The sequence below is a fragment of the Salmo salar genome, chromosome ssa09, assembly GCF_905237065.1.
Source record: "Salmo salar chromosome ssa09, Ssal_v3.1, whole genome shotgun sequence".
Taxonomy (NCBI): domain Eukaryota; kingdom Metazoa; phylum Chordata; class Actinopteri; order Salmoniformes; family Salmonidae; genus Salmo; species Salmo salar.
The window spans coordinates 124,894,863-124,921,837 of record NC_059450.1 but is presented as its reverse complement, the minus strand read 5'-3'; the positions used below and the strand labels follow the sequence as shown (position 1 = coordinate 124,921,837).

General features: G+C 42.6%; 2 protein-coding genes across 29 annotated transcripts in view; one reads left to right on the top strand and one right to left on the bottom strand.

The window, feature by feature from the left end:
• Positions 1–5,241, top strand: part of phldb1b (pleckstrin homology-like domain, family B, member 1b) — a 95,968-nt gene extending 90,727 nt beyond the window's left edge. For 25 of the 27 annotated variants that reach the window (XM_014213736.2, XM_045724486.1, XM_045724484.1 and 22 more), the window contains 6 exons: positions 1,605–1,695; positions 1,968–2,114; positions 2,242–2,461; positions 3,408–3,493; positions 3,681–3,710; positions 4,679–5,241. In XM_014213736.2, coding sequence (XP_014069211.1) covers positions 1,605–1,695; positions 1,968–2,114; positions 2,242–2,461; positions 3,408–3,493; positions 3,681–3,710; positions 4,679–4,819 — 715 coding nt within the window. In that variant the 3' untranslated portion in view covers positions 4,820–5,241. The remainder of the gene's footprint in view (positions 1–1,604; positions 1,696–1,967; positions 2,115–2,241; positions 2,462–3,407; positions 3,494–3,680; positions 3,711–4,678) is intronic. The other 2 variants (XM_045724477.1, XM_045724482.1) reach the window with 1 other exon arrangement.
• A 687-nt stretch (positions 5,242–5,928) lies between these two features.
• On the bottom strand, positions 5,929–26,133 carry LOC106597686 (alpha-2-macroglobulin). 2 transcript variants are annotated; one of them, XM_045724499.1, is made up of 36 exons: positions 25,868–26,133; positions 23,554–23,737; positions 22,903–23,059; positions 22,705–22,757; positions 22,449–22,469; positions 22,110–22,278; positions 21,938–22,022; positions 21,665–21,779; positions 21,447–21,555; positions 21,257–21,366; positions 20,905–21,072; positions 20,503–20,739; positions 20,158–20,221; positions 19,777–19,922; positions 18,738–18,887; positions 18,057–18,269; positions 17,743–17,836; positions 17,310–17,433; positions 16,857–17,082; positions 14,922–15,048; positions 14,268–14,389; positions 13,750–13,801; positions 13,548–13,631; positions 13,119–13,295; positions 12,611–12,692; positions 12,163–12,319; positions 11,537–11,611; positions 9,790–9,955; positions 9,516–9,712; positions 9,036–9,251; positions 8,708–8,826; positions 8,288–8,378; positions 8,019–8,087; positions 7,712–7,817; positions 6,595–6,636; positions 5,929–6,461 (listed from the first exon to the last, which is right to left on the bottom strand). In XM_045724499.1, the coding sequence occupies exons 1-36, from the start codon at positions 25,948–25,950 to the stop codon at positions 6,448–6,450; spliced, it is 4,404 nt and encodes a 1,467-aa protein (XP_045580455.1). In that variant the 5' UTR covers positions 25,951–26,133; the 3' UTR covers positions 5,929–6,447. The 2 variants fall into 2 exon arrangements, with proteins under 2 accessions (XP_045580455.1, XP_045580456.1); XM_045724500.1 differs by having other exon boundaries at positions 17,755–17,836.
• Positions 26,134–26,975: the final 842 nt, after the last annotated feature.

Here is a 26,975-nt window from a genome sequence, read left to right as displayed (position 1 = left end):
CTCACACTGGCTAATTTCTGCCAAGGGATCTCTTGACAAGTAACCACATGGGTCAAATGACTCCTCCCCAAGTCATGTCTGACTGTGAGTTGTGCACCATGTTAAGCTGTGTCGTGTATCATTAGTCTGTCTACTAGTGACAAAAGAAGCCTGCATGTCTGCTCAGCTGTTGTCCATCCACTGTTATCAGTATTCTAGTGGATATTTAATGTACAATATAGGGCTTTTTCCACTACTGAGCAGAACTAACCCAGGTTGTCTGTCCTGAGCTGGGGTGCTGAACCATGCTGAAAAGGTCGATGTGTAAAGTATCCGAGGCAGCACAGTTTGGTTTCAGTCGGCACGATAGTGTGAAAAATAAAAACATTTCTCTAAATCTAGTTCAAACATGCCGTCTTTATCACAGTCAAAAGGCACTCCCAGTTCATACAGAACTCGTCAAGTTTGTTGTCGTGCACGAATTATTGCCGGCCATAAAATCAACAGTGAAACGCTCTTCCGTAAACACATGCCAGAGAACACTGCCTTCCTCCCAAATCATTTATTCACCATATTTTATGATCCTGGCCTGGGTGAACACACTGGGTTGTGCCCAAATGGCTCCCTATTCCTTATATAGTGCACTACTTTTGACCAGAGCCTATGAGCTTTGGTCAAAAGTAGTGCACTATATAGGGAATAGGGTGCTATTTGGGATGCTGCCCTGGATACATATGTAGGCTACTGCAGAAGGGATGTTCCCTTTACTATCTATGATTGGTTAAAAGTCAACATTTTGTATTTTGGCTAGTTAAACATTTGGGTGAGTGACTGCTGAAATATAGTCAAATGACTAGTTAAATAGTCTTAAAACGAGTGAAAGACACTGCACAGATAGTGGTTGCCCTGAGCCAGTTGATATGAAAGGTGTGTGTGTGTGTGTGTGTGTGTGTGTGTGTGTGTGTGTGTGTGTGTGTGTGTGTGTGTGTGTGGTCGCACACAGACAAGGCAGATGTGTCCATTCCCTTTGCACCTGGTGAAAGCACAGCTGTTTCTCCACTTTAAACAGGATATCGAAGATTGCATGTAATTATCAGGCCTAAGCACTCATTAGGGTTGTGTTCAGTAGGCAGGAAATGGAAAATAAACTGTCCAAAGCGGAGTGAAGAGGGGAGGTTACTATCTGGACATGTCCAATGAGAAACAGTCATTCGTCTTCTGTTGCAAAACGCTTTAGAATGTTGACCTTAATGAACACAACCTCGCACCACCTGGCCATATGCTGTCTAAGACGGGACATTTCCAGTGTATACAGCATTGGATCTCTAAACAGTTACACATTTCATGACCCATTTTATAACAGTTGGTGATAGTTAATAACTGTTTGTGGTAGTTAGTGTCCACAAAGTAACTTACTGTTTTTATGACCAGTGATGACTGGTGTTTTAGGACTGACTTACTTAATCCTCTTTGTTCCTATGTAAGAAGCTTGACGATCTTTAGCCATTTTGGGGGTGGGACACAGTTTTAGGACTTAAGAGTATTAATACACTGTAACCCATAAATATATTGAATGATGGATGTCATTGCAATTTGAGATGTATCTCTGACTGTTTGGTTTGTAGTGCCAGTGGGATGGATGCGCTGAAGATCGAGGAGATGGAGAAGATGCTGAAAGAAGCCCACCTAGAGAAGGCCAGGCTCATAGAATCCAGAGTAAGACACTACCTCACATGCCATGGCTAGCTTCCTATCATATCCCATACTGACGTCTTACTTCAGTGTTACAGCCAGATTAGGACTGGCCACCCCTTGGAGCCTGGTTCCTCTCTGTTTCTTCCCAGTTTCCTGCATTCTAAGGAGTTTTTCCTGTGCTTCTGCATTGCCTTGTCTTTGAGGTTTTACGCTGGGTATCTGTAAAGTACTTGGTGACAACTGCTGATGTAAAAAGGGCCTATGTTCATGATCTTTTTCCACCTTCTCTCCAGGAGCGAGAGAGCCATGCCCGTAGGCAGATGCTGGAGGAGGAGAGGAGGAGGCGTGAGGAGGCTGAGAAGAGGCTGCAGGACGAGACGGTGCACAGGCAGCAGCTGGTGGACAAGGAGGTGAAGATGAGGAGCAAGAACTTCTCCCAGGTGAGCCTGAGGCCCAATAACAAAAATCCAAACAAAAAGAATATACAGTTTCAGATCTCTCTCTCATCCTGTTAGTCGTACAGGCTTTTGAAAGACTCGTTACACGTTTGTTTCCTTCTTTCCTCAGGCCCGTCCTATGACTCGTTACCTGCCCATCCGCAAGGAGGAGTTTGACCTGCGCTCCCACATCGAATCATCCGGCCACAACGTGGAGACCTCTCACCACGTGATCCTCACAGAGAAGATGTGCAAGGGTTACCTGGTCAAGATGGGCGGCAAGATCAAGTCGTGGAAGAAACGCTGGTTTGTCTTCGACCGCCTCAAAAGGACCTTCTCCTATTACGTTGGTAAGGAAAATGCTGCCATTTTATATATACAAAAGCATTAGTGTGCTGTTAATGCTCTGATCGAGCCAATGGGAGATACAGTACATAGCATATTCATACCCTTTGACCTTAATGTAGACTGTATTTGTGAAAGGTGGTGTAAATGAGTTTGAAAGAGATGAACATTAGGATACACAAGGGAAATACACATTTGTGGGTAGCGCTTTGGTAGCAGGCTTTAGATACAGTAATATGCAAATTATGAAATAATTATTCCCTTTAAAATTGCAACTACTTTTCCTAGAAAGTTACGGTTTTATTATTTTTATGTAGCAAGGATCTAGTGCAGTTTATGCCTGAAGGTAAAAGGGGGCAAGAAGTTACCCCTGGTTGTGTTTTTGCAGTGGTTGATGAAATAAGTTGCTATATTGTACCATAAGGGTAGAATGTAGAAATCAGGGACTCTATTCAATCTGCAACGCTGAAGCGTTACAGATTCTGCGATTTATAAATTAAAGGTGATTTCCGATTTGAGCAGACATTCAGCGTTTATTGTGAATGCAGTCTCCACTAAAGGGGGAACATTGCCTTTAAATTTCAATGGCGCTGTAAAACTGAACTTCTGTGATGAGGTTTGAATAGAGCCCCAAGTCTGAAGTACTATAGGTTGCGGTGTCTCTGACTACTATTTTAAACAAAAAATATATTTTGAGCAACTTTTTTGGATGCAATAAACATCAAATGAACACGAAGATACAGTATGTTACTTTTAGGACACTGGCTTAGGAAATACTGTAGGAGCTCATGAGTAGAATTGTGATAATAAACAATGAAAAGGTTTGTCCTTAGCTACATACAGTATATTCCATGACAGTCTCTCTCCCTCTGTCAAAGAAACTGTACTGTAGGAATTGCAAATGTGTGATATTTTTACCCAAGCATTTTGTCATGTTCATTTACTCAACAGACAAGCATGAGACCAAACTGAAAGGAGTCATCTACTTCCAGGCCATTGAAGAGGTCTACTACGATCACCTGCGTAGCGCCACGAAGGTACCTTCTACCTATGTTATCTACCCAACACTCGGAGAACAATCTTTAGTCACTTTTTTCTTTTTATACTTTCACTGTACTGATGCAATATTTCTCTCTTTAAGATCTTTAGTTTTATACACATTCTGCTTCTTCCCCGCTTTCATTTCTTTTCTCACTCTTTTGCTTTTACTGGCTGGTTTCACAGAAAGGATTTTTCAACCTCAATTTGACCAATGTATGTACCACTTTTTGTCTGTGAACTCACAGGCCCACCCATTGCTTGTTCTCTGCCCTCCTTACCCAAGTGTGTGTTTGCTTGTTTACACAGAATGTTCAGACAGAAGTGTGTCATGTGGAATAAGGATTTGTGTCAGCTCTACATATTCCATTGCTATCTGCAACTTTCAGTTGAATACCCATCAGGGGTGTGATCATGCATGATTAATACAAGACAGAATGAAAACCCACAGCCATTACAGAACAGTGCATCTCTGGATCCTCACATTCCCCCCACCTCTTGGTTTCATGTCTTTACTTCCTCCATTGGAGTTGTTTGCCAAAGCAAGCCTTAGTGATAATTCCCTTGTCTGTTCCTCTGTGGAATTGGTTGTTTGAATCTGTCCCTTCAATTAATACAATTGAAACAGACTAAATACGGGTGGATTATCCAGATCACATACTGTGCATGTGTGTACTCTCCTGCTGGCAGTCTAGCTGCTGCAGTGTTTCCTGTATCCTGTTTTGACTGTCTCCTTCAGCACTTTTCTGAGCTCCTGCCTCAGTTTCGAAGAGAGGTGTGTGTGATTTAACACGTGGTAGAGCAGCGTAAGGCTGAATTATTATTTTTAACAGGTTCAGTAGACAGAAGTGTGACTGTCAGCATAGACGCCCCATTGTCCATCAACGAGACAATCAGTTGAAAAAAAAAAAAGAGGCAAATGTGTAGCAACTCTAACACACAGGTTTTGGGTTGTTTAAGATATTTGATTGTAGTAAAAATATGTATGGACAGAGTATGATATTGGTTCATTTATAACCAAGCTCTAGTACTGTAGTTGAATCGGAGACATGAGGGTAGCGGGTAGGAAGAACTCTCCGCCCACAAAAGGATATGGGCACCTGCATGCCATTTGGGATAAATCTGAGTCATTAAATGACAAGTCATCTCCATGTTACTGACCTTTCTCTCCCCTGCAATCCCAGAGCCCCAATCCCTCGTTGACCTTCTGTGTGAAGACTCACGACAGACTCTACTACATGGTGGCCCCTGCCCCAGAGGCCATGAGGATATGGATGGACGTCATAGTAACCGGAGCTGAGGGCTACACGCAGTTCATCAACTAATAGGGGAGACTTGTGTGCAGGGACACACTTCAATAGACTCAGGCCTTTCCTTCTAGGGCCTTAACCTCTCCCAGTATTGGGAAATTGCCTTTATTTTGTTACGTTCATTACATCTATTTTTAAAATCACTTTACAATAGATGTTTTTCTACTTGCGGATTGAAAAAGGGAGTCCTGGAAAAGACACTGTATATAACCAAAGTGACAATACTGTCAGACTTTCTATATTGCCAAATTGAGATCTTGCTTGTGTATGTGTCTTTGATAGTTAACTTTTTTTAAACACTATATGGAATATTGCATTATACCGATGGTTGTTTTATATAGAATACAAAAGGCATTTGCCTGACTACCTATTTAGCTCAAAGTAAAGGAAATTCTATTAAATGGAGAATAAACCTAGTGAGAAAGACAACACACCAACTCGGGAGTCCACACTCAATTTGTTCCCATCAGAGAACTGTTGATCTGACTTTAGGAGTTGGCAACATTAGTGGAATCTAGTTCAGCAGTAAGCTAAGGGTGTACACAGTCCGTTTGCCAAGTCCTGATGACTTGAACCCTTGCGCAAGCAGCCATTCCATCACTGCCAGCCTACAACCAAACAGTACATGTCATGATAATGCTATCATTCTTCGCCTTATTGGCACAGAATCGTGCAGTCTACAATCTGTTGAATTGTCACTGAACAGTAACCTCCACTACATCCTATGCACTGCTGTAGAGCTGAGCGGATTGGATAGGGAAACACGTGGTAGTTCCATATTGCTCTCAGATACGCCAGGTCAAATTGTTGCCATATGCTATTGCTTACTTTCCAATTCTTTCAGATCGGGTGCATTTCAGCTTTAGAGCGTCATGATCTGGTAGCTTGACATTGTAAAGGATTCAGACATGCTACATAAATCACCATCTGAATAGCTTTAGAGAAGACTATGCTGTGTTTTTGAACATGTAAACCTGTTTAGCTTTGTGAAATTGAGTTGCATCTTTTTCTGGATAACCTGCCTGAGGTACTGTAAACCATGTCACTCAAGTATCAGAAAATACCTTAATATATTTTCCCCACACTGAAATGGGTGTAACCAAATGTTCAGCATTGGCCAGAGGTAGTGTTAGAAAAAGGTTTTACTGTAAAATGTCATTTACTCATTCAACCAGTATTGTACAAAAAGCCATTTCAACAGAAGTCTAATGGTCAGAATACACTTCAGTTAACAGTATGCCACACTCAATATGCTCCCTCAACACTGTAGAATATAGCTCCCGTATGGTACACTGTTATGTATAGATTATATCTATTAAAACAGATGTTACGGAGACTGGTTTTATTAACATTTACAGTAGAAACATTACAATAACTTTCTGCATAACGAGCTCACAATCACTTTAATAGCAGGATTACAACAGAAGTCAAAGTAACAAAGAGTTACGATTTTACCTTAAGGCCCATCTATTAAATGACAACATTGTAAATTAACACAATTGAAACAGATTACAAGTTGGTCAATGTGTAACCACCAAATGGAGGGGTTCTATGAGCTCTGCCTAAAAAATAAAATGGTACTTCCTAAATAGGAAAGCAATTAGTTGAGCCCAGGTCCAGTCAGCGTGATTGGCTCTCACACTTCATTGACTGTCACCTGTGAAAATGACAAACATCAATAGAATATTACTCCCTCTGAAAACAGTAAACATACATGGTCATCTAAATTTGTCAGTTAAGCTCATTTCACAAACTGAAGTATGGCTATAGAAAGGCTGTTATGGACTTACTCTCCGCACATGGGGAGCTGTATTCACTCACAGCTTCATCACCTGAGAACAGAAAAGAGGTCAGTTCCTTTCTAATGATAACTACTTCCCTGTCAATCATTAAACTCCCACTGCAGACATACTGGTGATGTCTTGTTTCCTTCCTCAAGGAACCGGAGTTATGTACGTAACCTTGACAGGTATGCCAGTGGCAAATATTTCAGAGAATGGGGTGGTTTGGAAACTGGTATTCCATTACAGAAAAAAATATATCCTTTTCAGGACCCTGTCTTTCAAAGATTATTTGTAAAAATCCAAATAACTTCAGATATACATTGTAAAGGGTTTGAACATGCACCTGTGGAACGGTTGTTAATACACACAGACAGTAGGCAATTAAGGTCACAGTTATGACACTAAAGAGGCCTTTCTACCAACTCTGAAAAACACCAAGAGAAAGATGCCCAGGGTCCCTGCGTGAACGTGCCTTAGGCATGCTGCAAGGAGGCATGACTGCAGATGTGGCCAAGGCAATAAATTGCCATGTCTGTACTGTGAGACGCAGCGGCCAGCTGATAGTCCTCGCAGTGTAACACCTGTACAGGATGGCGGCAACAACTGCCCAAGTTACACCAGGAACGCACAACCCCTCCCATCAGTGCTCAGACTGTCCGCAATAGGCCTACAAGACCTCAGTCCAGCCTGTTGTAAGGCAGGTCCTCACCGGCAACAACGTCGCCTACGGGCGAAAACCACCGCAATTAAGTCCTAGACAACCAGGTGAGGTCCTTACTAATCAGTGACCTTAATTCAAGCAAACAATTACAAGGGAGGAGCAAAAACTCCCACTCGGCCCTCTGGAACGAGTTTGACACAAGGTCTAATATGTAGTTGCGAGTGTTATTCTTTTTCTATTTGAGAATAGAGTACCAGTTTTTCCATAAACCCTTGGGGAGCACAATGTTTCTGCGCATGAAGTCACGTTTAAGGCTGCAGAATTACAGGAAACTTAAATACCCTGGTATTCCATAAATCCTGCTTGTGAATCCTCCAGTTGGGATTTTGGGAAAAGCACAGAATTTATTGAAAGTTCTTGGCAACCCTACACATGTCACTGTGTGTTAGATGGAATTCTTACTTGTCTGGTAGTAGTCATACACTTTCACCACAGCTGGTTTCAGATTCCTCACAGGCACATCCTCCTCTATGGCCAGGCTGTACGTCTTCGTTTCCTTCTGCTTGAGCTGTCAGAAAAGGAATAATGCAGTTCAATGTTATAGATTCACATAGTGTTACTGTATAAAACAGCCACTACAGTCTTACTTTGATGTTACTGTTCAAGTTAAATCCAGTGTGTAGATGCAAATGAGACCACATCCAACTAGGTTCTGTAACCGATAAAGACAGCCCCGTTTAGATGCAACATTCATTATTCATGTTCCTACCCCATCTAGGTAGATGATGACATGTCCTTCCTCCAGGTCAACTCGTTTGACAGTGGGGTCATTTTTCAACTGGAAGAACAGAACACAGGATAAGATAGTGTCATAGACACTACAACTGATACGTTCAAAGGACAAAACGATAATACTTACAATTAGAACAGACGCCATTATCATTTTATACATTCATCCTCAAGGGGATTATACTTAGTGTCAGGAGTGTTCCCCAAACCGGTAAAACTCCTGGCCCTGAGGTTCTCTTATTGACTCACAGGCCTGAGGGAGGACTTGTCCAGGACAAAGCCGGAGAGAAGCTTGACATTGATGATCACCATGTTGGTCTCCTCTCGCCGACCATTGTACCTGTCAGTCACACAGTCAGATGAAGGATGGATATTATCTTAAAAAGGCGCAACTACGCAGAAGTCGCTCCGCCATTTCCTGATTGCTAAAATTCTACTAGTTAGCTTAATTTAAGTTGACAAAACAAGAAACTCATCAAAACCGCTTGGAAATCTTTTATTTTCTGCTGTTCAAAACCATACTTAATGGGAAGCATAAAAAGAGATCTAACACTTGCTGTCAATGAGGATGACAGATCTATAACTCATATTTCTGGGAATTTGGTCAGGTCGCCCAAAAAGTCATTTTTTTCAGCTGCTATTTCAAGGGTAAAAGGAATACCACTGTACCTGACATCCACAGACACTATCAGAGATTTCTTGGTGCCGTTACATTTCCCAAGCGTCTGTGTTGAGATGTTGAAAGCAGAGAAGTCAGGAGGAGGGGGAATATTGTAGTGCATGGCGATCTGAAAAGACAGACGATACTATTGAGATGCATGAAATCAAAACATACACATTTCAATGTACAGTAGCACACATGCATTACGACTAATGCTGAAATTCTAGGGTTGAAACGTTCGTTTTTGTGCAACAGTGTGCTCTACTGAACACAAACCAGATACTCAGTACATGCAGTACTGAGAGGCAGCAAAGGGAAAAACGACTGGAGCCTGACCTGCACAAAGACGCAGCTCTTGCCCTGTGCCTTGATGTTGTAGTCCCCAGGGACCTCCCTCAGCTGCTGCTCCTGATAGAGCAGCCTGTTGTTCTGATTCACAGTAAACTCCATCTTCAGGCCTCCGGCCGAGCTCACACTGACTGTACTGGCGCCCTCTGGACTGAAGGTGGCAGCACCGTACTTGGCCAGGGCCTGCAGTGCTACCACTGTGTCCTGGTGACGGGGGAAGAGAGAAGTACTGTTGCTAAAACAAATCCTGATCGACTATAGCTTGGGTATGATGGAGAGAATCAATAAAATGAAGCACAACAAGTCAAAGAAATCCATGTGTTATGAAGTGATTGTAAGGCTTTAATACAATGTCCAATTTACTACATTTCATATACAAATAAGGATTTGGTGTGATCCATGTACTAACAGTAGGAGCGATTGGCAGATGAGTTGCTAGAGTGAATGTCCACCAGACCAATAAAGTACCTGTGTTGAGGCAAAGCCTCCGTAGGGGTTCTGCTGCTGGGCCAGCCAGCGGACGATGCCAGTGGAGTAGTCCAGCCCAAAGCCTGGCATGGTGGGACCGGAAAGCAGCGCCAGCAGCACATAGGATGTCATCTCCACCTCCAGAGAGTCCGTCTTTGTCCCAGAAGCCTCTGCTCTCTCCCAGTGACGATTGCCACCTGTGGTAATTGTCAGTTTCCCAGCAGTCAGACAGAACGGTAGAGACAGACATTTTCACCGAGAGACAAAGACATACCCGAGGTAGCAGCTCTCTTGTCCAGGTGGGTGATGAGCTTGGCCCTCATGTCCTGGTTTTGGGCCAGGGTGAAGGTGTAGGACAGCAGGGCCATGGTGTAGGTGTTGTCCAGCTGGTCACACACTGCTGCCTTCAGACACACCAGACTCTTCTCCACCATGGGGTCCTGACACACCCACATACAACAGCATTGTGTTTATTATGCACCAAACAGAGGAACACTGAAACTGGGAGGGATTATCTGGACCAATAAGAAACATGCACATTTTCAGTTGCAAAATGTTCATGGGTTTTCCATTGCGCTCCCTAATGAATACAACCCAGACCTTTAATACGGGTATGACTACCGAATAACGTTAGCAATATAAATAAATTGACTAGTGTATATACTGTGTACAGTGAGAGGATCTGCAGAGAAGAATTGGACAAAAACACATACATATAAAAATGGATTTTCTCCCATTCCTCTCAAGCTCTGTCAGGTTGGATGGGGAGTGTTGCTGCACAGCTATTTTCAGGTCTCTCCAGAGGCAAAACAGTCTCAGGTCTTCATCAAGGATCGCTGTACTTTGCCTTGATCCTGACTAGTCTCCCAGTCCCTGCTACTGAAAAACACCCCCACAGCATGCTGCCACCACCATGCTTTACTGTAGGGATGTTGCCAGGTTCCCTCCAGATGTGGCCCTTGACATTCAGGCAAAAGAGTTCAATCTTGGTTTCATCACACCAGAGAATCTTGTTTCTCATGGTCTGAGAGTCTTTAGGTGCCTTTTGGCAAACCCTAAGTGGGCTGTCATGTGCCTTTTACTGAGTGGCTTCCGTCTGGCACTCTACCATAAAGGCCTGATTGGTGGAGTGCTGCAGAGATGGTTGTCCTTCTGGAAGGTTCTCCCATCACCACAGGAACTACAGAACTCTGACTGACCGTAGGGTTCTTGGTCACCTCTGACCAAGGCCCTTCTCCCCCGATTGCTCAGTTTGGCTAGGCGGTCAGCTCTAGGAAGAGCGTTGGTGGTTCCAAACTTTATCCATTTAAGAATGATGGCGGCCACTGTTCTTGGGGACCTTCAATGCTGCAGAAATGTGTTTGTAGCCTTCCCCGGAGCTCAACGGACAATTCCTTCAACCTCATGGCTTGGTTTTTGCTCTGGCATGCACTGTCAACTGTGGGACCTTATATATATATATATATATACACACACAGGTCTGCGCCTTTCCAAATCAAGTCCAATCAATTGAATTTACCACAAGTGGACTCCAATTAAGTTGTATAAACACCTCAAGGATGATCAATGGAAACAGGATGCACCTGAGCTCAATTTCAAGCCTTATTGCAGAAGATCTGAATACTTAGGTAAATAAGGAATCTGTTTTTAGTTTCAATACATTTGTAAACATTCCTAAAAACCTGTTTTCGCTTTGTCATTATGGTGTGTAGATCGCTGAGGATTTTTAACATTTTATTAATCCATTTTAGAATAAGGCTGTAACGTAACAAAATGTGGAAAAAGTCAAGGGGTCTGAATAGTTTCCCAGAAGAAACTGTATATTGGGAAGTGGTTTATTAGAATACATGGCGAGGCGTTCTGTGGGTGATATGGTCTTATTTAGAATTGTGTTGTAGTTGGACGGCTAAGCAGAAATATCCACTAGAGCAGTTCATGTTTTGATAAAAATCACCAAATGTGACCTTGTTTATCAATAACATTTTAAAAATACTTGGATATGGAAAGAGCTGATAACTCACAGAAGTGTTGCCATCCAGCTCCAGCAGTGCAGCGGTGATGTAGGCAGTGAGCGACACTTCATCCCCGACCCCTCCCTATGACAACAAAGGATGCCAGTAAACGTCATCCAACACTCCAAGGTGTTACAGAGTTTCAAAGTCACACTGATATCAGGTAAAAACATTGGTGTTGAAAACAACATTCACATGATAATGGTGCACAAAGATAAAGAACAGGGGGGAAATAACTAAGAGTACTGTTTAGGAGATGCATAAAAGCTGTCGGGACTAGTCAGACTGAGGTCCCTTTAGGGAGGTGGTGTGTTCTCAGGACTGGCAAAAACATGCTTGGGATTCTTGTTGTGCTCAGTATGTGCTCCGTCGGGGCACACGTGGGGTCCTAAGGTCCGCCTGAACAGTACATTTTCCTACAAGTCAGTGCAATATGAGGTATGTAAAGTACTAAGTCTTTTGTTTGTTAGTTATCTAGGATTTTATGCAGACTCCACCATTGCACTCTAAATAGAACGGGAAACTTGCACCAGAACCTCCTGCTGAATCTCTGCCCTAAACGTTACCTTTGCACATTTGGTGGCAGCAGTAGGATACTCATCCTCTTATTACCCACTGAGCTCTGACTCCTTTACCTTCATGCCGTTATGGAAGAGTTTCCCCACTGACGCGATGCAGCCATCCGTCTGCTGGTGACTGGCCAACCAGGCCTTGGCCTGGGCAATGTGGGCGGGGTCCACAAAGATGTAGGGCTTGGCCCCTCCAAAGGACTTCATCACAAAGGAGGTGAGCCTGAGAGGACACAGGTCAGATGTCACTGGAGTTACACGGACTAGATGTGGTGAGCCTTGCCTAAACTACGGATCATAGACTCTAGATAACAGTAGCCATACTGTATGTGCTGAAGCCAACTATATTTGCCATAGCACATACTAGTATGGATTTGAGACCATCACATTCCTACCTTGATTACATACTGCAACCCCCTTTAAGCTAATGTCATTTTCATGACTTAAAAAAAGGTAAATTGAGGAATAATCTAAGAGAAGGCATTATGACTGTGTGGACTTCAATTGAACGGACCACGTGTTTCCAGACTCATCGCTCTTCCCAAAGGCACTGTAGGAGCCATCGTCATGCTTGTAGTTGAGCTCCCTCTGGTAGCCTGCAACACAAATGGCCAAATGAATAAAGACTCTCCTTCTAGGGACTTGTACTGTATGTGGAAGGTGACGTTAACTGGTTCAGCGCCAAATATATACAACAGGTTGTTGCTAGTCAGAGGTGAGATGAACACAGGATCAGACCGCACACTGTCAGACAGTGTTGATCTTTGCAGAGTCCTGTTCAATCACAGCTCATTATTTAAAAAGTACAAGGCTTACTGCAAATTCTCTTGTCATATCCCACTCTATGCATTAAGTTAAGCAATAGTCTTCAGAATAGATAGCGGTCTATTTCACCAGGGTTATGTCCAGTAGGGAGAATAACATATTTACTGAGTAAAACGGGGAGTGCAGGCTGTAACTAAACATGTCTGACAATAATTGCAACATGTTGTGCCTTACTGAACTGGACCCAGCTCACTCACCACTGTCTAGGAAGCCTGTGGCCCTGGTCTGGATCTCCATGGTGAGCTGCCTGGTGCTTTGCAGGTAGTTGAGGATGTAGATATTGGGAGCAAACAGCACCATGTTCTGCTCTCCACAGCCATAGGGCATCTGCAACAGGCTGTCCAGGTTCTTCATGGCCCGACCCATCAGGTCGCCTGGTGAACGAGACCAACCATTGGATATTCGACCAGCAGAGCCCCGTTTCTTACCTTAACCAATGCTTATCCTGATCCTCACCCATAACCTTAAGGCAATCATAGATCTGCAGGTGGAATATCCACATCCATATATAGAGGGATGAAAAATTCTTGCCTACATTTCATCTGCACCAAAATGGAAAACATATCCTGAAAACGTTTAAAAAATGAGTAGGTGTGAACTCAGCAAAACAGATGGATAATTCTCACCCAGTACTGAGAGGGACGCCTTGGCAGAGCCCTCCACAAACACCTCAGGCAGCTTCAGAGAGATGTCCTTCTCCACCGGGCCCTCTGGTGACGAGAGAGAGAGACTTGATAACCAATTAAAAAGTATCTGTCATCTAAACCAAAACAAATGCACTTCAACTTAATTATGACAAAGTATGACTGATAGACGTCAGTAGATTACCTGCAGGGCAGAGCAGAGCATTGTGGCTGACCGTCTCCTGGGTTCCCTCGGCCTGATAGAGGGAAAGTGAAACAGCACCAAAATACATTTTTAAAAAACAGTAATGACGACAACTCAAGTTAATTCTACCATAGAATTTATATGGTAACCACTTAAAGGTACATTTCACTCCAAAATCAAACATTTAAAACCTGAAACGTAGACCAATGTTAAGATAAGTCTACATCCCAGACCATCTGTTGTGTAGGTCCAGCTATACAGCTTAATCTAAAATGAATGTAAAAGATATGCACCAAGTAATTCTTTATTAAAAATATATATACACACGCTTTCAATTTATTAGGCATGGGCTGGAGTCTCAAGCCCAAATGCAGTTAAACACCAAACCATGTTGGTCTCCTCTCATCAAAATATAAATTCTACTGTATTCACCCTTGACCTAGTGTTACTGAAAACCCAGATCTCTAATTAAATGTGGGAGAAAAACAGTGGACTTGCTATACAGGACAGACACTCACCTCTACCAGCAGTGTTTGCACAACGGTGTCAATGCGTCCTTTCTCTGGCACCGTGGCCACCTCGTTGCCGCAGAGGTCCTCAGTTTTCAACGCCTCGGCGCTCACTTTCACACTCACCTCCCCTATAGTTCAGTCCAGGGAAACATTAACATTCTAGTCTAGACCAGTCACCCATCAGCTTGCTCCCTTTTACCCACTCCACCTCCAGCCTCTCAGTCACTCATGTACCCTGGCTCAACTGTTCCCTCCTTTGTGCCATCCCTCGTTTCCCCTCTCCTCCTTGGTCCCTCCCTCCATTTCTCTGATAGGGGTTATCAGTGGCTGAGGTAGATCTTTGAGCATGTCATATTCGAGGAATTTGTGCATCAGATAAATCATTTCATTTACGGAAATTTCAGTCTAATGAGAGCTGTGTGAAGTCAACAACCCTGTCTTAATGCACTGCTTCCAAATCACTCCCTACCCTTCACTATTTGCATATTTGAAAGGTGTGGATGGGTATAAGCAGTGTAGTGGAGCTTCTACCATATTTCTAACACCTTACAGATCTGCAAGCAGCGAAGGGTTAGGGGGCAAGGGCCTAGGTGTAGGGAGTAAATGTGGAGTCTACTGCAAGAGCCTTGTGAGAGATTGACAGAGTACTGCATGGCTCACCTAAAGCAGTTGGGGTGAGGATCCACTTGAAGGTCCTGCTCTCTTCAGCACACAGACACAGGGTGTACTGGCAGCCTTCACATGGCCTGGCTGTGAACTGGTTCGACTCAGCTAGAGTCACCTTCACCTAGGAGAAACACATGGGTCAATTGCAACTCTTTACTAGATTTCTCAAAAACGTCACAGCGTCTAGATTGTTCCCCAAAGATTAGCAAAAATAAAAGCCATGGGTTTCTTTATATTTTCTACAATAGTGACAACTATGAAATAACCCAAAAAATGAAGTGTTCAAATATATTTCGATTCTTCAAAGTAACCACCCTTTGCACACTCTTGGCATTCGCTCAACCAGCTTCATGAGTAATGCTTTTCCAACAGTCTTGAAGGGTTCCCACATATGCTGAGCACTAGTTGGCTGCTTTTCCTTCACTCTGCGGTCCAACTCATCCCAAACCATCTCAATTGGGTTGAGGTCAGGTCATCTGATGCAGCACCATCACTCTCCTTCTTGGTCAAATAGCCCTTACACAGCCTGGAGGTGTGTTGAGTCATTGTCCGGTTGAAAAACTAATTATCATCCCACTAAGTGCAAACCAGATGGGATGGTGTATCGCTGCAGAATGCTGTGGTAGCCATGCTGGTTAAGTGTGCCTTCAATTCTAAATAAATCAGTGTCACCAGCAAAGCACCCCCACACCATCACGCTTCACGGTAGGAACCACACATGCGGAGAGCCGTTCACCTACTCTGCGTCTCACAAAGACACGGCGGTTGGAACCAAACAACTCAAATTTCAACTCAGACCAAAGGATAGATTTCCACTGGTCTAATGCACATTGCTTGTTTTTCTTGGCCAAGTCTCTTCTTATTGGTGTCCTTTAGTAGTGGTTTCTTTGCAGCAATTCGACCATGAAGGCCTGATTCACGCAGTCTCCTCTGAACAGGTGATGTGTCTGTTACTTGAACTCTGAAGCTTTATTTGGCCTGCAATTCCTGAGGCTGATAACTAATACATCTTCTGCAGCAGAGGTAAGTCTGGGTCTTCCTTTCCTGTGGCGGTCCTCATGAGAGCCAGTTATCATAGTGCTTGATGGTTTTTGCAACTGCACACGGAAGAAACTTTCCAATGTCCTTGTTTTTGAAAGAGCGCATTTTGTCCATTAAAATATGGCAAATTGATCAGCAATACAGTATAGACATTGTTAATGACTATTGTAGCTGGAAACAGCTGATTTTTTTTACAGAATATCTACGTAAGCCCATTATCAGCAACCATCACTCCTGTGTTCCAATAGCACGTTGTGTTAGCTAATCCAAGTTTCATTTTAAAAGGCTAATTGAGCATTAGAAAACCCTTTTGCAATTATGTTAGCACAGCTGATAACTGTTGTGCTGATAAAACTGGCAATAAATCTGGCCTTCTTTAGAATCAGCATTTGTGGGTTTGATTACAGGCAGAAACAAAGAAACTGCCAAGAAACTGAAGATCTCATACAAACAAACGCAGTGTACTACTCCCTTCACAGAACAGCGCAAACTAGCTCTAACCAGAATAGAAAGGAGTGGGAGGCCCCGGTGCACAACTAAGCAAGAGTACAAGTACATTAGTGTGTCGAGTTTGAGAAATAGACACCTCACAAGTCCTCAACTGGCAGCTTAATTAAATAGAATCCGCAAAACACCAGTCTGGGATGCTGGCCTTCTAGGCAGAGGTGCAAAGAAAAAGCCATATCTCAGACTGGCCAATAAAAGACACTGGACAGAGGAACTCTGCCTAGAAGGCCAGCATCCCGGAGTCAATGCTGTTAAATTATCATCTGCCCCCCGACCATTTGCGCCAACACAAATTGGCCTGCAGCTGAATCTAGTTGCCTACCCAAATGAAGTGGGACTGGAGAGGTAAAGAAAGAGACAACACTGGGGGGGGGGACTTACCATGATACACTTGGAGAGGTAGTTGAACACTGTGGCCTTGAGTGTGAACACCTCCCCCCGGATGACAGAGTAGGGCAGCGTCAGGCTCACAAAGAAGGGTTGGAAGGCAGTGAGGCCAGTGTTGGGAGCCAGGCCAAAACCCACTGGGGAAGTACAGAACGCCCCTGCAGCCCACTTAGTGATGGTGTCTGGGACAGTCTTGTCAACATTCACTTTTCCTGTATGTCTGGTAGTGGTGAAAAGGGTGCAATAAAAACGAAATACATTAAAGCACATGATTTATGGTCAATTCAATAGCGGACTAGGTGATTTTTTTTTTATTTTTATCGACCCCTAGGACAAAGACATGCCTGTGGTTTCAGTATTGCCATATTAGTAGGCATTGTCAGCCCAGAACCCCATGGAAAGGGATGCGTGGTGGACTACAAATATGGCGTCTGTCACAATGCTTACCCCACAGGAACCAGGTCCCAGATCCAGGTCTCAGGGAAGTACGTGCGGACGGTCTCTTTAGGCTTGTCAGAGGCTCCAGGGGTTGGTGAGCTCTCCTCTTTAGGCATCATGTTCATGGGACGAACTGCAAATCGAAACAAATCCTTCATTAGGTTGAGACTAGAAAGGTTTATTCATTAGCATATCAAATCAAAGTTTATTGGTCACATACAGATTTGCAGGCGTTACTAGCTCCAACAATACAAATAAAGGATTAAGAACAAACAATCCAAGTAGATATTAGAGTGGGAATATAAATGGTGTGTATAGACAGAATATAATTTGGAAAAGAAAAAAATATTAAGATGAGCCATGTCGAGAACACAGTATGATCATTCACAGTGAGTAAACAGTCTATAAACAGAATGTGGTGACCACCATTCGATGACTATACCTTCCATCATACCATTTTGTTTCATTGCAAAGTATGTGTTACAGTTGTAAGGTTTTTTCACGTCAGAGTTGGTCAGGATCTTGATTCCAACTTCCTAAAATGAAAAGTACAAGCAATAGAACAGCGTCAGCGTGTAAAGGTCATATCATACCTGGATTTCAGTTTTGGGTATTGGTTGAATCAATTTAAAAACACATCTTTTTACTGATTTCTGAAAACTCACTTCAGAGACAGCATTCAGTGTCTACTTTACAAAGATTCTTACATATACATTCTCCATATTCCAAACAGACAAACTTATTTGAGTCTCATACTTTAAAGATGCTGTAGACATCGTTTTTGTCGTTGCTGGGGCCAAACCAGAATGAGCGTTTCCCCCAATCAGGTACTACCAACTCCTCGACCGGTTTTGGTTCGGGTGGAAGGATCATCTCTTCAAATCTTGGAGGATATCCAAGGCATGGGTAGGGGTCTTCTACTCTGTAAGAATATCCAGACAACTTCTGAACAGGCAGCTGACTGAAGACCTGCGGAGAAGTAATATACCTCTAGTAATACTGACTTTAAAAGCCGCAGCATCTCGACAGTCAGAGCGTGGTCAGAGGTTATAGGGTCAGTGCATATAGACAATACTTGATCTGCACTCGAGTTAGTGGCACAACAGAACCAACAAAATAGTCCCACAAGTTAAAACTTCTAAACTTTAAGTATCAGACAGTGGTTAATACATGGTTAGAGGAAGCTGAAAGTGAGCCAAATCCCATCTTGAAAAACGTGGGTGCACAAAAATAATGCCAAAGGAGATGTGTGATCATGGTTAGGCTTCAGCTTAGTGTGGTGAGTCAATGGTTAGTAAGTGAATGTGATGGGCTGCGTCCTGTCCCAAATGGCACCCTATATAGTGCACTATTTTTTACCAGACCCCAATGAGGCCCTGGTTAAAAGTAGTGCACTACATAGGGAGCCATTTGGGACGCGGCCCATGGAGAACGTACAGAGTCCAGGCTGAGCTCCTGTTCAGGCTGCAGCAGCAGCACACTCTGGTCGATGGCCCTGAGAGAACACAGAGACCCTGGGTGGGCCTGGAGGCTCAGAGAGGTCTTCTCCCCTGGCAACTCCTGGAGGGACGAGAACTTCAGGGACACCTGGAGAGGAGAAAAGCGGGAGACATCACAGAATACGTTTAAGTATATCTATACTAGCATACATGTCCAACGCATTGGTTCATTTCAAGTACAGAGCCCACAACATAATAATGCTAGTACTGTGTAGAGCAGGGGTGTCCAACAGGTCCATCACAAGCTACCAGTAGGTCGCAGCCCACCTAGGAGTAGCTCGCCAAACAATTCTGAAAGTACATGCAATTCTCACGTGTTCCACAGCAAACACCGTAAGTCTCAGCTACTATCTAAGCAACGCAACATTGACATCCCAGCCCCGGTTAGCCACTATTGGCATAAAAAGCCAAACCTAACAATGTCTGCCAATTCATACCATGAATATTACCCCAGTCGGTCTGTGCGGTGTGCATGTTTGACTATCACTCAGTGTGTAACCAGTTGATGTGATAACCATCTTGTGGGTTGGCAGAAATATTTCCCCCCCCAAAAACACAATTCAATTGTTAACTGCAAAGTAGGCTTACCTGGCAGAAGCATATCATGAGTAAGTGCATCTGTGGGGCTTGCGCCACAAAAGCCTCAGCTTAGATATTCAACACACTTTTTATGCTGAGGTCTACTAACAGCTCTGTCATTATGGAGCAGCCCAAACGGAGCCAGTGCTCTGAGGGTGACCACAACTGCTTACTATATCTAGTGACCAACCACTGACTCATCTACACCACCACTGAGCTCTGACCACATCTAGACAGAAACAGACCCAACGGATTTATGATGATCCAAAAGGTGCAGTTGAAGGATTTCATATCATAGTCTGATGCAAAGTCATTTTGGAAATTGATCGTAGTGCATGTAGCCCCGATATTACATTTTGACACATCACATAGCTGGCGAAAGACGCCTAGTTGCCTACCTTGTTTTTTAGGCAGAGTTGAATGGGGAAGTCTTGGCTATCTGCTACTGCCTCCCCATCAGGCAACACGGTGTACACCACCACCTGGGCAAAAGGGGTCAGCTCAGGCATCCGCCGCAGCGAGAGCATCAGTTCCCCTTGGTTAACTGAAATAAGAGATGGACATTAGCTCACCATAAGCCACCAATACGGACATAGTGTTCAGTGACTAGTCTGAAATATACTGTGCAGTAAGAGCTTGTTTTGAAGATGTAATCTGGATGATTGAATGTGACAGCTTTTTATCCCATTAGGCCTTTTCCAGGAGGAATGTTCTCTAATCAAGTGGTGTTCCTAAAATTCCAGCTAGCATTCGGGAGAATCCAAGACCACTTTATTTACCTTTTCTTTCTTTAATGATCACAGGAAGACGGCCGTGCTGCTGAATGCTGCCTCTAGATATAACCTGGGACATAAGAGACAGCCAGGTGGCAGCGTCAACATTAATAACCAGAGAAAAGTTCCTGGCCAAAACCTGGAGATCTGCTAGCAAATATAGTACTGTGCATCACCCATGATGAAATATTCAACTGGAAGTCAAGTACTGTATGGTTTTCCCAAGCCATTCTTAAAATATTTTCTGACAAAACACAATATGACAGTCAAATACTGAAGTAAAATATCCCAAATCTTGTGGTGGAATTGAAAGAAAAAAATAATTTGAGTGAAACATCCCTTTAACCTTACCAGATAGAAAAAGTCCAGGGTCGTCTGTCCCCTTTTCAGCTCCACCCCGTGGATGATGTAGCGAGCAAGAACAATACCGTCCTTCTCACAGGAGAACTTCCCTTCGCCCTGCATTATCTTCACAAAGCTCTTGCTCTTGGAATAAAATTTCCATGCGAAATGGTAAGCAGATGTATATAGAGGACTACGCACACCCTGTTCGTACAGATAATCCTCCATAACCTTTTGATAACGAGCCTGGTTCAAGAAACACAGAAAATGTATGAAAAATAAGAAGTTGTAGTAACCTTGGAGAATACACCAGGAGAAATGAATGATCTCACTCAGAACAAACTGAATATTCACAGTAAATAATACCATTAAATATTTAATAGAGGAAACCATGAGCGAGTGACCACTGACCGACAGAGAGACAGAATCAGAAGTCCATAGAGAAGTGTCTAGAGAGAAAGAAGCAATGCCCTTGCTGTCTGTGGTGAGAGTCCAGTTCTCAGATTGGCCACCGTTTTGTAGGAAGAGATACACAGGCTCATTGGGAACGGGAGTAGAGTCTGGACCGGTCACCTTGATCTGAAAACACAGGAGAGGATGACTGCAGACATCCAATATACTAAATGTACACTCCCATTGCATACAAGATATGAAAAGCATGGTTTAGATGCGCCAAATGATATGTTAACATTCAGCACAACTTCATTCAAAGACATTTCTCTGCAGTGTTAAAAAAAACATTTGTTAACAAGGTTGTCCTCACCTTCCCCTCATACGCAATTCCTGGTTTATATGCTTGGGGCACATCCTCAAAACTGACCGTTATGATGACATTGGTGAAGCTTGCCTTGCCACTACCTTTAAGGATGACCCCTGGAGAGAACACAGGCAATGGTCAGAGGTTAACAGTTCAGCATGTAAACACCTCTACGTTCAAGATAAGGTTCTCCTACCCGTTCCATATTCCTCCATCTCAGTCTCCACTTCGAAGTCCCCAAAAGATTCACGTAGACGGAACCGGGTCAAGTCGAGCATTTGGGTTGCACAACCAGTTTTGTCAGTCTAGGGTGAATGAGTACAGTTGTAGGGCAGCTTAGCTCAGCTACAAAAACCTCAACAGTGAGTGTTCTTTGTCAAAGAATTTGGCGTAACAATAAAAAAAAACACTTACTTTGATAACATACACCTCGCAGATATTACTAGAATCATATAACCAGTGATATTGAACGGCAATTCTGCAAACCGTCGCAGTGACAGACCCCATCACTGGTTTTCCATAAGTGTATCTAGAAATAAAGTCACCAGAAGACAATTAACTGTTCCAAAATAGTACAAACAGCTTTGAACATGAGCAAGTATCTATAAAGTACAGTCTATGCAATACACAAACGAAGGCTTAATTCTCTGTCCATAAAGTTTCCCAGTTTACATCTTATGCACTTACTTGCCACAAACTCTCAGCGTTGCTCGTTTGTCCAGAATAGTGATTGTTTGGGGTAGATAGACTTTGACCTCATATTTGGGTAAAACTGTAAAAAATGCATATCAATATTATTTCCTCATTGTCTGTTGAACTACACCATGTAAAAACAATATAGTCAGGTAGATTTTCTCACCATATTCTTTGACGTCAAAGTTTTGGGAGGTTTGCTCTCCCTTCTCATTCCATGCAGTGATGATGTAACTTCCTTGCGTTGCCTCTGCGGACATGGGGTGGGACAGGTCCAGAATTCCACTCACTGTTGACTGGTTCAACCACTGAGCAATGCGGTTGGAGTTTGGGTCCTGTATACAGATTCATAATAGGTTGAAGGTAGGTATTTTTGTTATAGAGACAGGCATTGTATAAATTCATGCCACAGAACATATTGGCAGGTAATATTTTTGAAGGGAGATCATGTCATTATTATATACAGCTTTGGTTTTTAGTTGCAATGGATTTGAATGAGTCTCACCTGAAGCTCCACTGTTAGATACTAGAAAAGAGAAACAAAATATTCAGCATTTGGCCAAAAAAAACATTTTCAAACTTTATTATTTCCCAAAATTGTTTTTACAGTAGGCCTAGTGTCAAAATTGTTTTAAAATATTCATTTCACCACTTCCCAAAACAGTTTCTACAGTACAGAGCAAATTAACTCTGACCACGTTTGCCGAGCCAGCTACACAGTCTGTCTGTCTCACCCAGACAACACTGAAAGAGTAACTTACCATCTGATTGAATGACAAGAAACTGGCATCCAGCGAGACGATTCGGAACTTGACTGGAAAAGCGGTAGAAACATTTGTCTACACAGTATTTCCATCCTCCATTTCAGTAATGACCTTTCCTCAAGCTTATGGCCTCACAAATATACTGTAAAGTATGCATAAACATTCCAGTGTTCATCAAAGATGATATCTAACTACCTGTCTGTCCAGGTTTGTAGACTGGTTTGTCTGTCTGGAAAATGGTGAGGAATCTTTTAGGCTTGATAAGGATCTTGGTCATTTTACTCATCTCGTCCGTCCTCCCCTTGATACTGACATTGACAGTGGCCACACTGTCAGCCGTCACTGGGGGTACCTACAATATGAAGAACGGAAGCTTGTTAGACTTTCTACAATCCTCTAGCTCCTAACCAAAGTACAGCTCTCTGACTGAGTAGCTTGAGAACATAGGGCTTTTTGTTAAGTGGTAGATAGCGAAGTATGATTAATAGAACTGCTATTGCCTTTCATAGGTTGGATCATTTTCCATACAACACCCAGCCTGTAATCCAAGTTGAATTCCACAAAACATGATTGACTACTCAGAATAAAACAATGAAGTGTTGAATGAATGTGCATAGCTAGCTTGAGTCTACAGTAGAGGATGACCAGTACTAGTTTCCATAGTATTATAGAAGATCCTGATCTATAGCGCATCACATCGTTGTGGAACTTTAGTTAGAAATGTCATACATAGAGCTGGCTTGATACTCTACATGTCAGAGAGGCATGTTGGTTCTACATGAAATATTTATATCAGAGCGTTCCACAACGTCGTAGCCTGCTGAACGCAGCACAGTTGCAGCTGACCTGGAAGGAGATGCAGCGATAGAAGTCCTGTGTTACGTCTTCCTCCAGTAGAATGGTGCTGCTGCCACCCTCCATCTCCAGCGACACCTTCAACGACAGAGGCTCTTTGGCTTGGTGGACCTGAGCACAAAGTTTCTCTGTGGTCCCTCCTACCAGCTCCGAGCTGACTGTCACCAGGTAAATCCTAAAAGGGAAAGAGTCAGCATGAATGCAGCTGTGGTAATAATACTTAAGTGGCAGTGTACTCAAACAGCTCTTTAGTTCCTTTGTAGCCTACTGATTTTTTAAAGTTGGGGACAAAGTGACCTTAATTGTCTCTGGCTATGTGTCCCACTCAGAGTCCAATTGATTCTGTTTTGGAGAGTGTAGGAATGGATACCAATGAGTGGTTTTGATGGACTGTCAACCATGTCTTGGGGATGATTAAGCAGAGGGAAATTTAAGGAAATCAGACCAATAGGGGGAAGTGTTTCAACATCACAGATGTACATACAGTGCATTCGTATTCAGACCCCTTGACTTTGTCCACATTTCTTTACGTTGGACTTACTCTAAAATGGCTTAAATAAAATGTTTTCCCTCAATCTAATTGAATTTACCACAGGTAGTAGACTCCAATCAAGTTGTAGAAACAACTCAAGGATGATCAATGGAAACAGGATGCACTGAGTCATTTATTAATTTATTTAACTAGGCAAGTCAGTTAAGAACAAATTCTTGTTTACAATGACGGCCTACCGGGGAACAGTTTAGTGGCCCAGCCAGAGCCCTGACTTGAACCCGATCGATGATCAGAGGAGAGACCTGAAAATAGCTGTGAAGAGATGCTCCCCATCCAACCTGAAAGAGCTTGAGAGGATCTACAGGTGTGCCAAGATTGTAGCGTCATACCCAAGAAGACACGAGGCTGTAATCACTGCCAAAGGTGCTTCAACAAAGTACTGAGTCTGAATACTTACAGTTGAAGTCAGAAGATTATACACCTTAGACAAATACTTTTAAACTCAGTTTCACAATTCCTGACATTTAATCCTAGTAAAAAGTCCCCGTCTTAGGTCAGTTAAGATCACCACTTTATTTTAAGAGAACGTGAAAGGTCAGAATAATAGTAGAGAGAAAGATTTATTTCAGCTTTTATTTCTTTCATCACATTCCCAGTGGATCAGAAGTTTACGTCCACTCAATTAGTATTTGGTAGCACTGCCTTCAAATTGTTTAACTTGGGCCAAACAAGCTTCCCACAATAAGTTGGGTGAATTTTGGCCCATTCCTCCAGACAGAGTCTGGTGTAACTGAGTCAGGTTTGTAGGCCTCCTTGCTCGCACATGCCTTTTCCAGCTACGCTGACACATTTTCTATAGGATTGAGGTCAGAGCTTTGTGATGGCCACTCCAATACCTTGACTTTGTTGTCCTTAAGCCATTTTGCCACAACCTCCTATTGACTCAAATTATGTCAATTAGCCTATCAGAAGCATCTAAAGCCATGACATCATTTTCAAGAATTTTCCAACCTGTTTAAAGGTACAGTCAACTAAGTGTATGTAAACATCTGACCCACTGGAATTGTGATTTAAAAGTGAAATAATGTCTGTAAACAATTGTTGGAAAAATGACTTGTGTCATGCACAAAGTAGATGTCCTAACCAACTTGCCAAAACTATAGTTTATTAACAAGAAATATGTAGAGTGGTTGAAAAACCAAGTCAATGACTAAAGTTCAACTGTATGTAACATGTGAGCGTTCTCTTTTTAATACACTTGCAAACATTAAAAATAAAATATAAAAACAGGTTTTGCTGTGTCATTATGGGGTACTGTCTAGCTTGATATTTTTTGTATTAAATCCATTTTAGAATAAGGCTGTAACTTAACATGTGTTAAAAGTCAAGGGGTCTGAATACTTTCCAAATGCACTGTATAACAGCTATCACAAGTAGGATTTTTCAACCCAAAAATCTATAGTTCTATTTGCCAGCATGTCTCATAACAAATGAAAAGCCTCACATGCAGAGATAGAGATACTGCATGTATAACAGTGATGTCCTGTGGCCTTAACAATCTATTTTTGTATTATTAACAAATAGAGACAATTGCAAGCGTCTATTCAGTTATCAGTGCAGTGAACATATGAAATATGTTATAATTATATTGTTCAGGTGGGCTATTCTACACCTGCATAGCGTGCAGAATTCGGGGTATAATTCATTCCTACATTTGAAGTCTGTTGCATCCAGCCAGACATGTAAATACAAATAGCTGATTGTGTGTTTAATCTACTGCTTTCTACATCAAATGTTTTGTAGCGTACTTACGATTTGAAGGTGCGCGATGTCGCGGTTTGTATAATCACTGATGTGCTCAATACAAAGAAAAGTAAGTTGAGAGCCATGGCCATAGCTTCGGTACACAGCCGGTCTTCCTCCGCACTTGGAAATGCTCCCTTCTCTTCCTCGTCCAGGGAGATTGTCAGGAAAAGTTGCACAAACGGTGCTATATATACCCAAATGCACCCTCCTGTGTCACACCCTTCCAAATTGTTTGGAACACTGCAGCCACCTCCCGTTTCCTCCCAACTCCCGCTGAAGTCCTCAACTAGTCACAGCCCCCGACCAATGGGATGGTCAGAATGATGATGAAATCACCTCAGGCTATTTTGTCGGGAACACCTGAGAGAAGAACCTATGTAGCCTGGCTAACCTGTCGATTTAGTCCACCTGTCAATTTAGCCATTATTCATGTAAAAAGCCACCATAGCCTACAGCTTTCTGCTTTGACTGAACAATGCAACATATTAGCTCACCAATAGCATATTTATTTCCCATTGTGTCAGCACTATGTTAATATCAGCAGCCAAATATTGTCATCTAATCTAACAGTAAACCTAGTGGATTAATATACAACAAGAGTAATTTGAAACAATGGCAATTGTATGCTCCAATGCAGGGGGATTGGGCCTCTTGCTATTCTCAGTGGTGTAAAGTACTTAAGTAATACTCTCAAGTATTTTTTACTTAGTTGTTTTTTGGGTATCTGTACTTTACTTTACTCTTGATATATTTTTGACAACTTGTACTTTTACTTCACTACATTCCTAAGGAAAATTATGTACTTTTACTCCATACATTTTCCCTGACACCCAAAAGTACAGCTTACAGTTTGAATGCTTAGCAGGACAGGAAAATTGTCTAATTCACACACTTATCAAGAGAAGATCCCTGTTCATCCCATACTGCCTCTGATATGGCGGACACACTAAACGCATGCTTCGTTTGTAAATGATGTCCGTAAATTAAAAAAACAAGAAAATTATGCTGTCTGGTTTGCTTTATATAAGGAATTTGAAATCATTTATACTTGTACTTTTGCTTTTGATACTTAAGTATATTTTAGCAATTACATTTACTTTTAATAGTTATGTAT

Coding starts and splice junctions, on each gene's coding strand:
- LOC106597686 (XM_045724499.1), bottom strand. CDS start 25,950: ATGGCCATGGCTCTCAACTTACTTTTCTTTGTATTGAGCACATCAGTG. Junction 23,060..23,553: donor ATCGCTGCATCTCCTTCCAG/GTCAGCTGCAAC, acceptor TTCATATTGTAG/GTACCCCCAGTGACGGCTGA. Junction 17,434..17,742: donor ACAAAATGGTATGATGGAAG/GTATAGTCATCG, acceptor TTCGATTTGCAG/TTCGTCCCATGAACATGATG.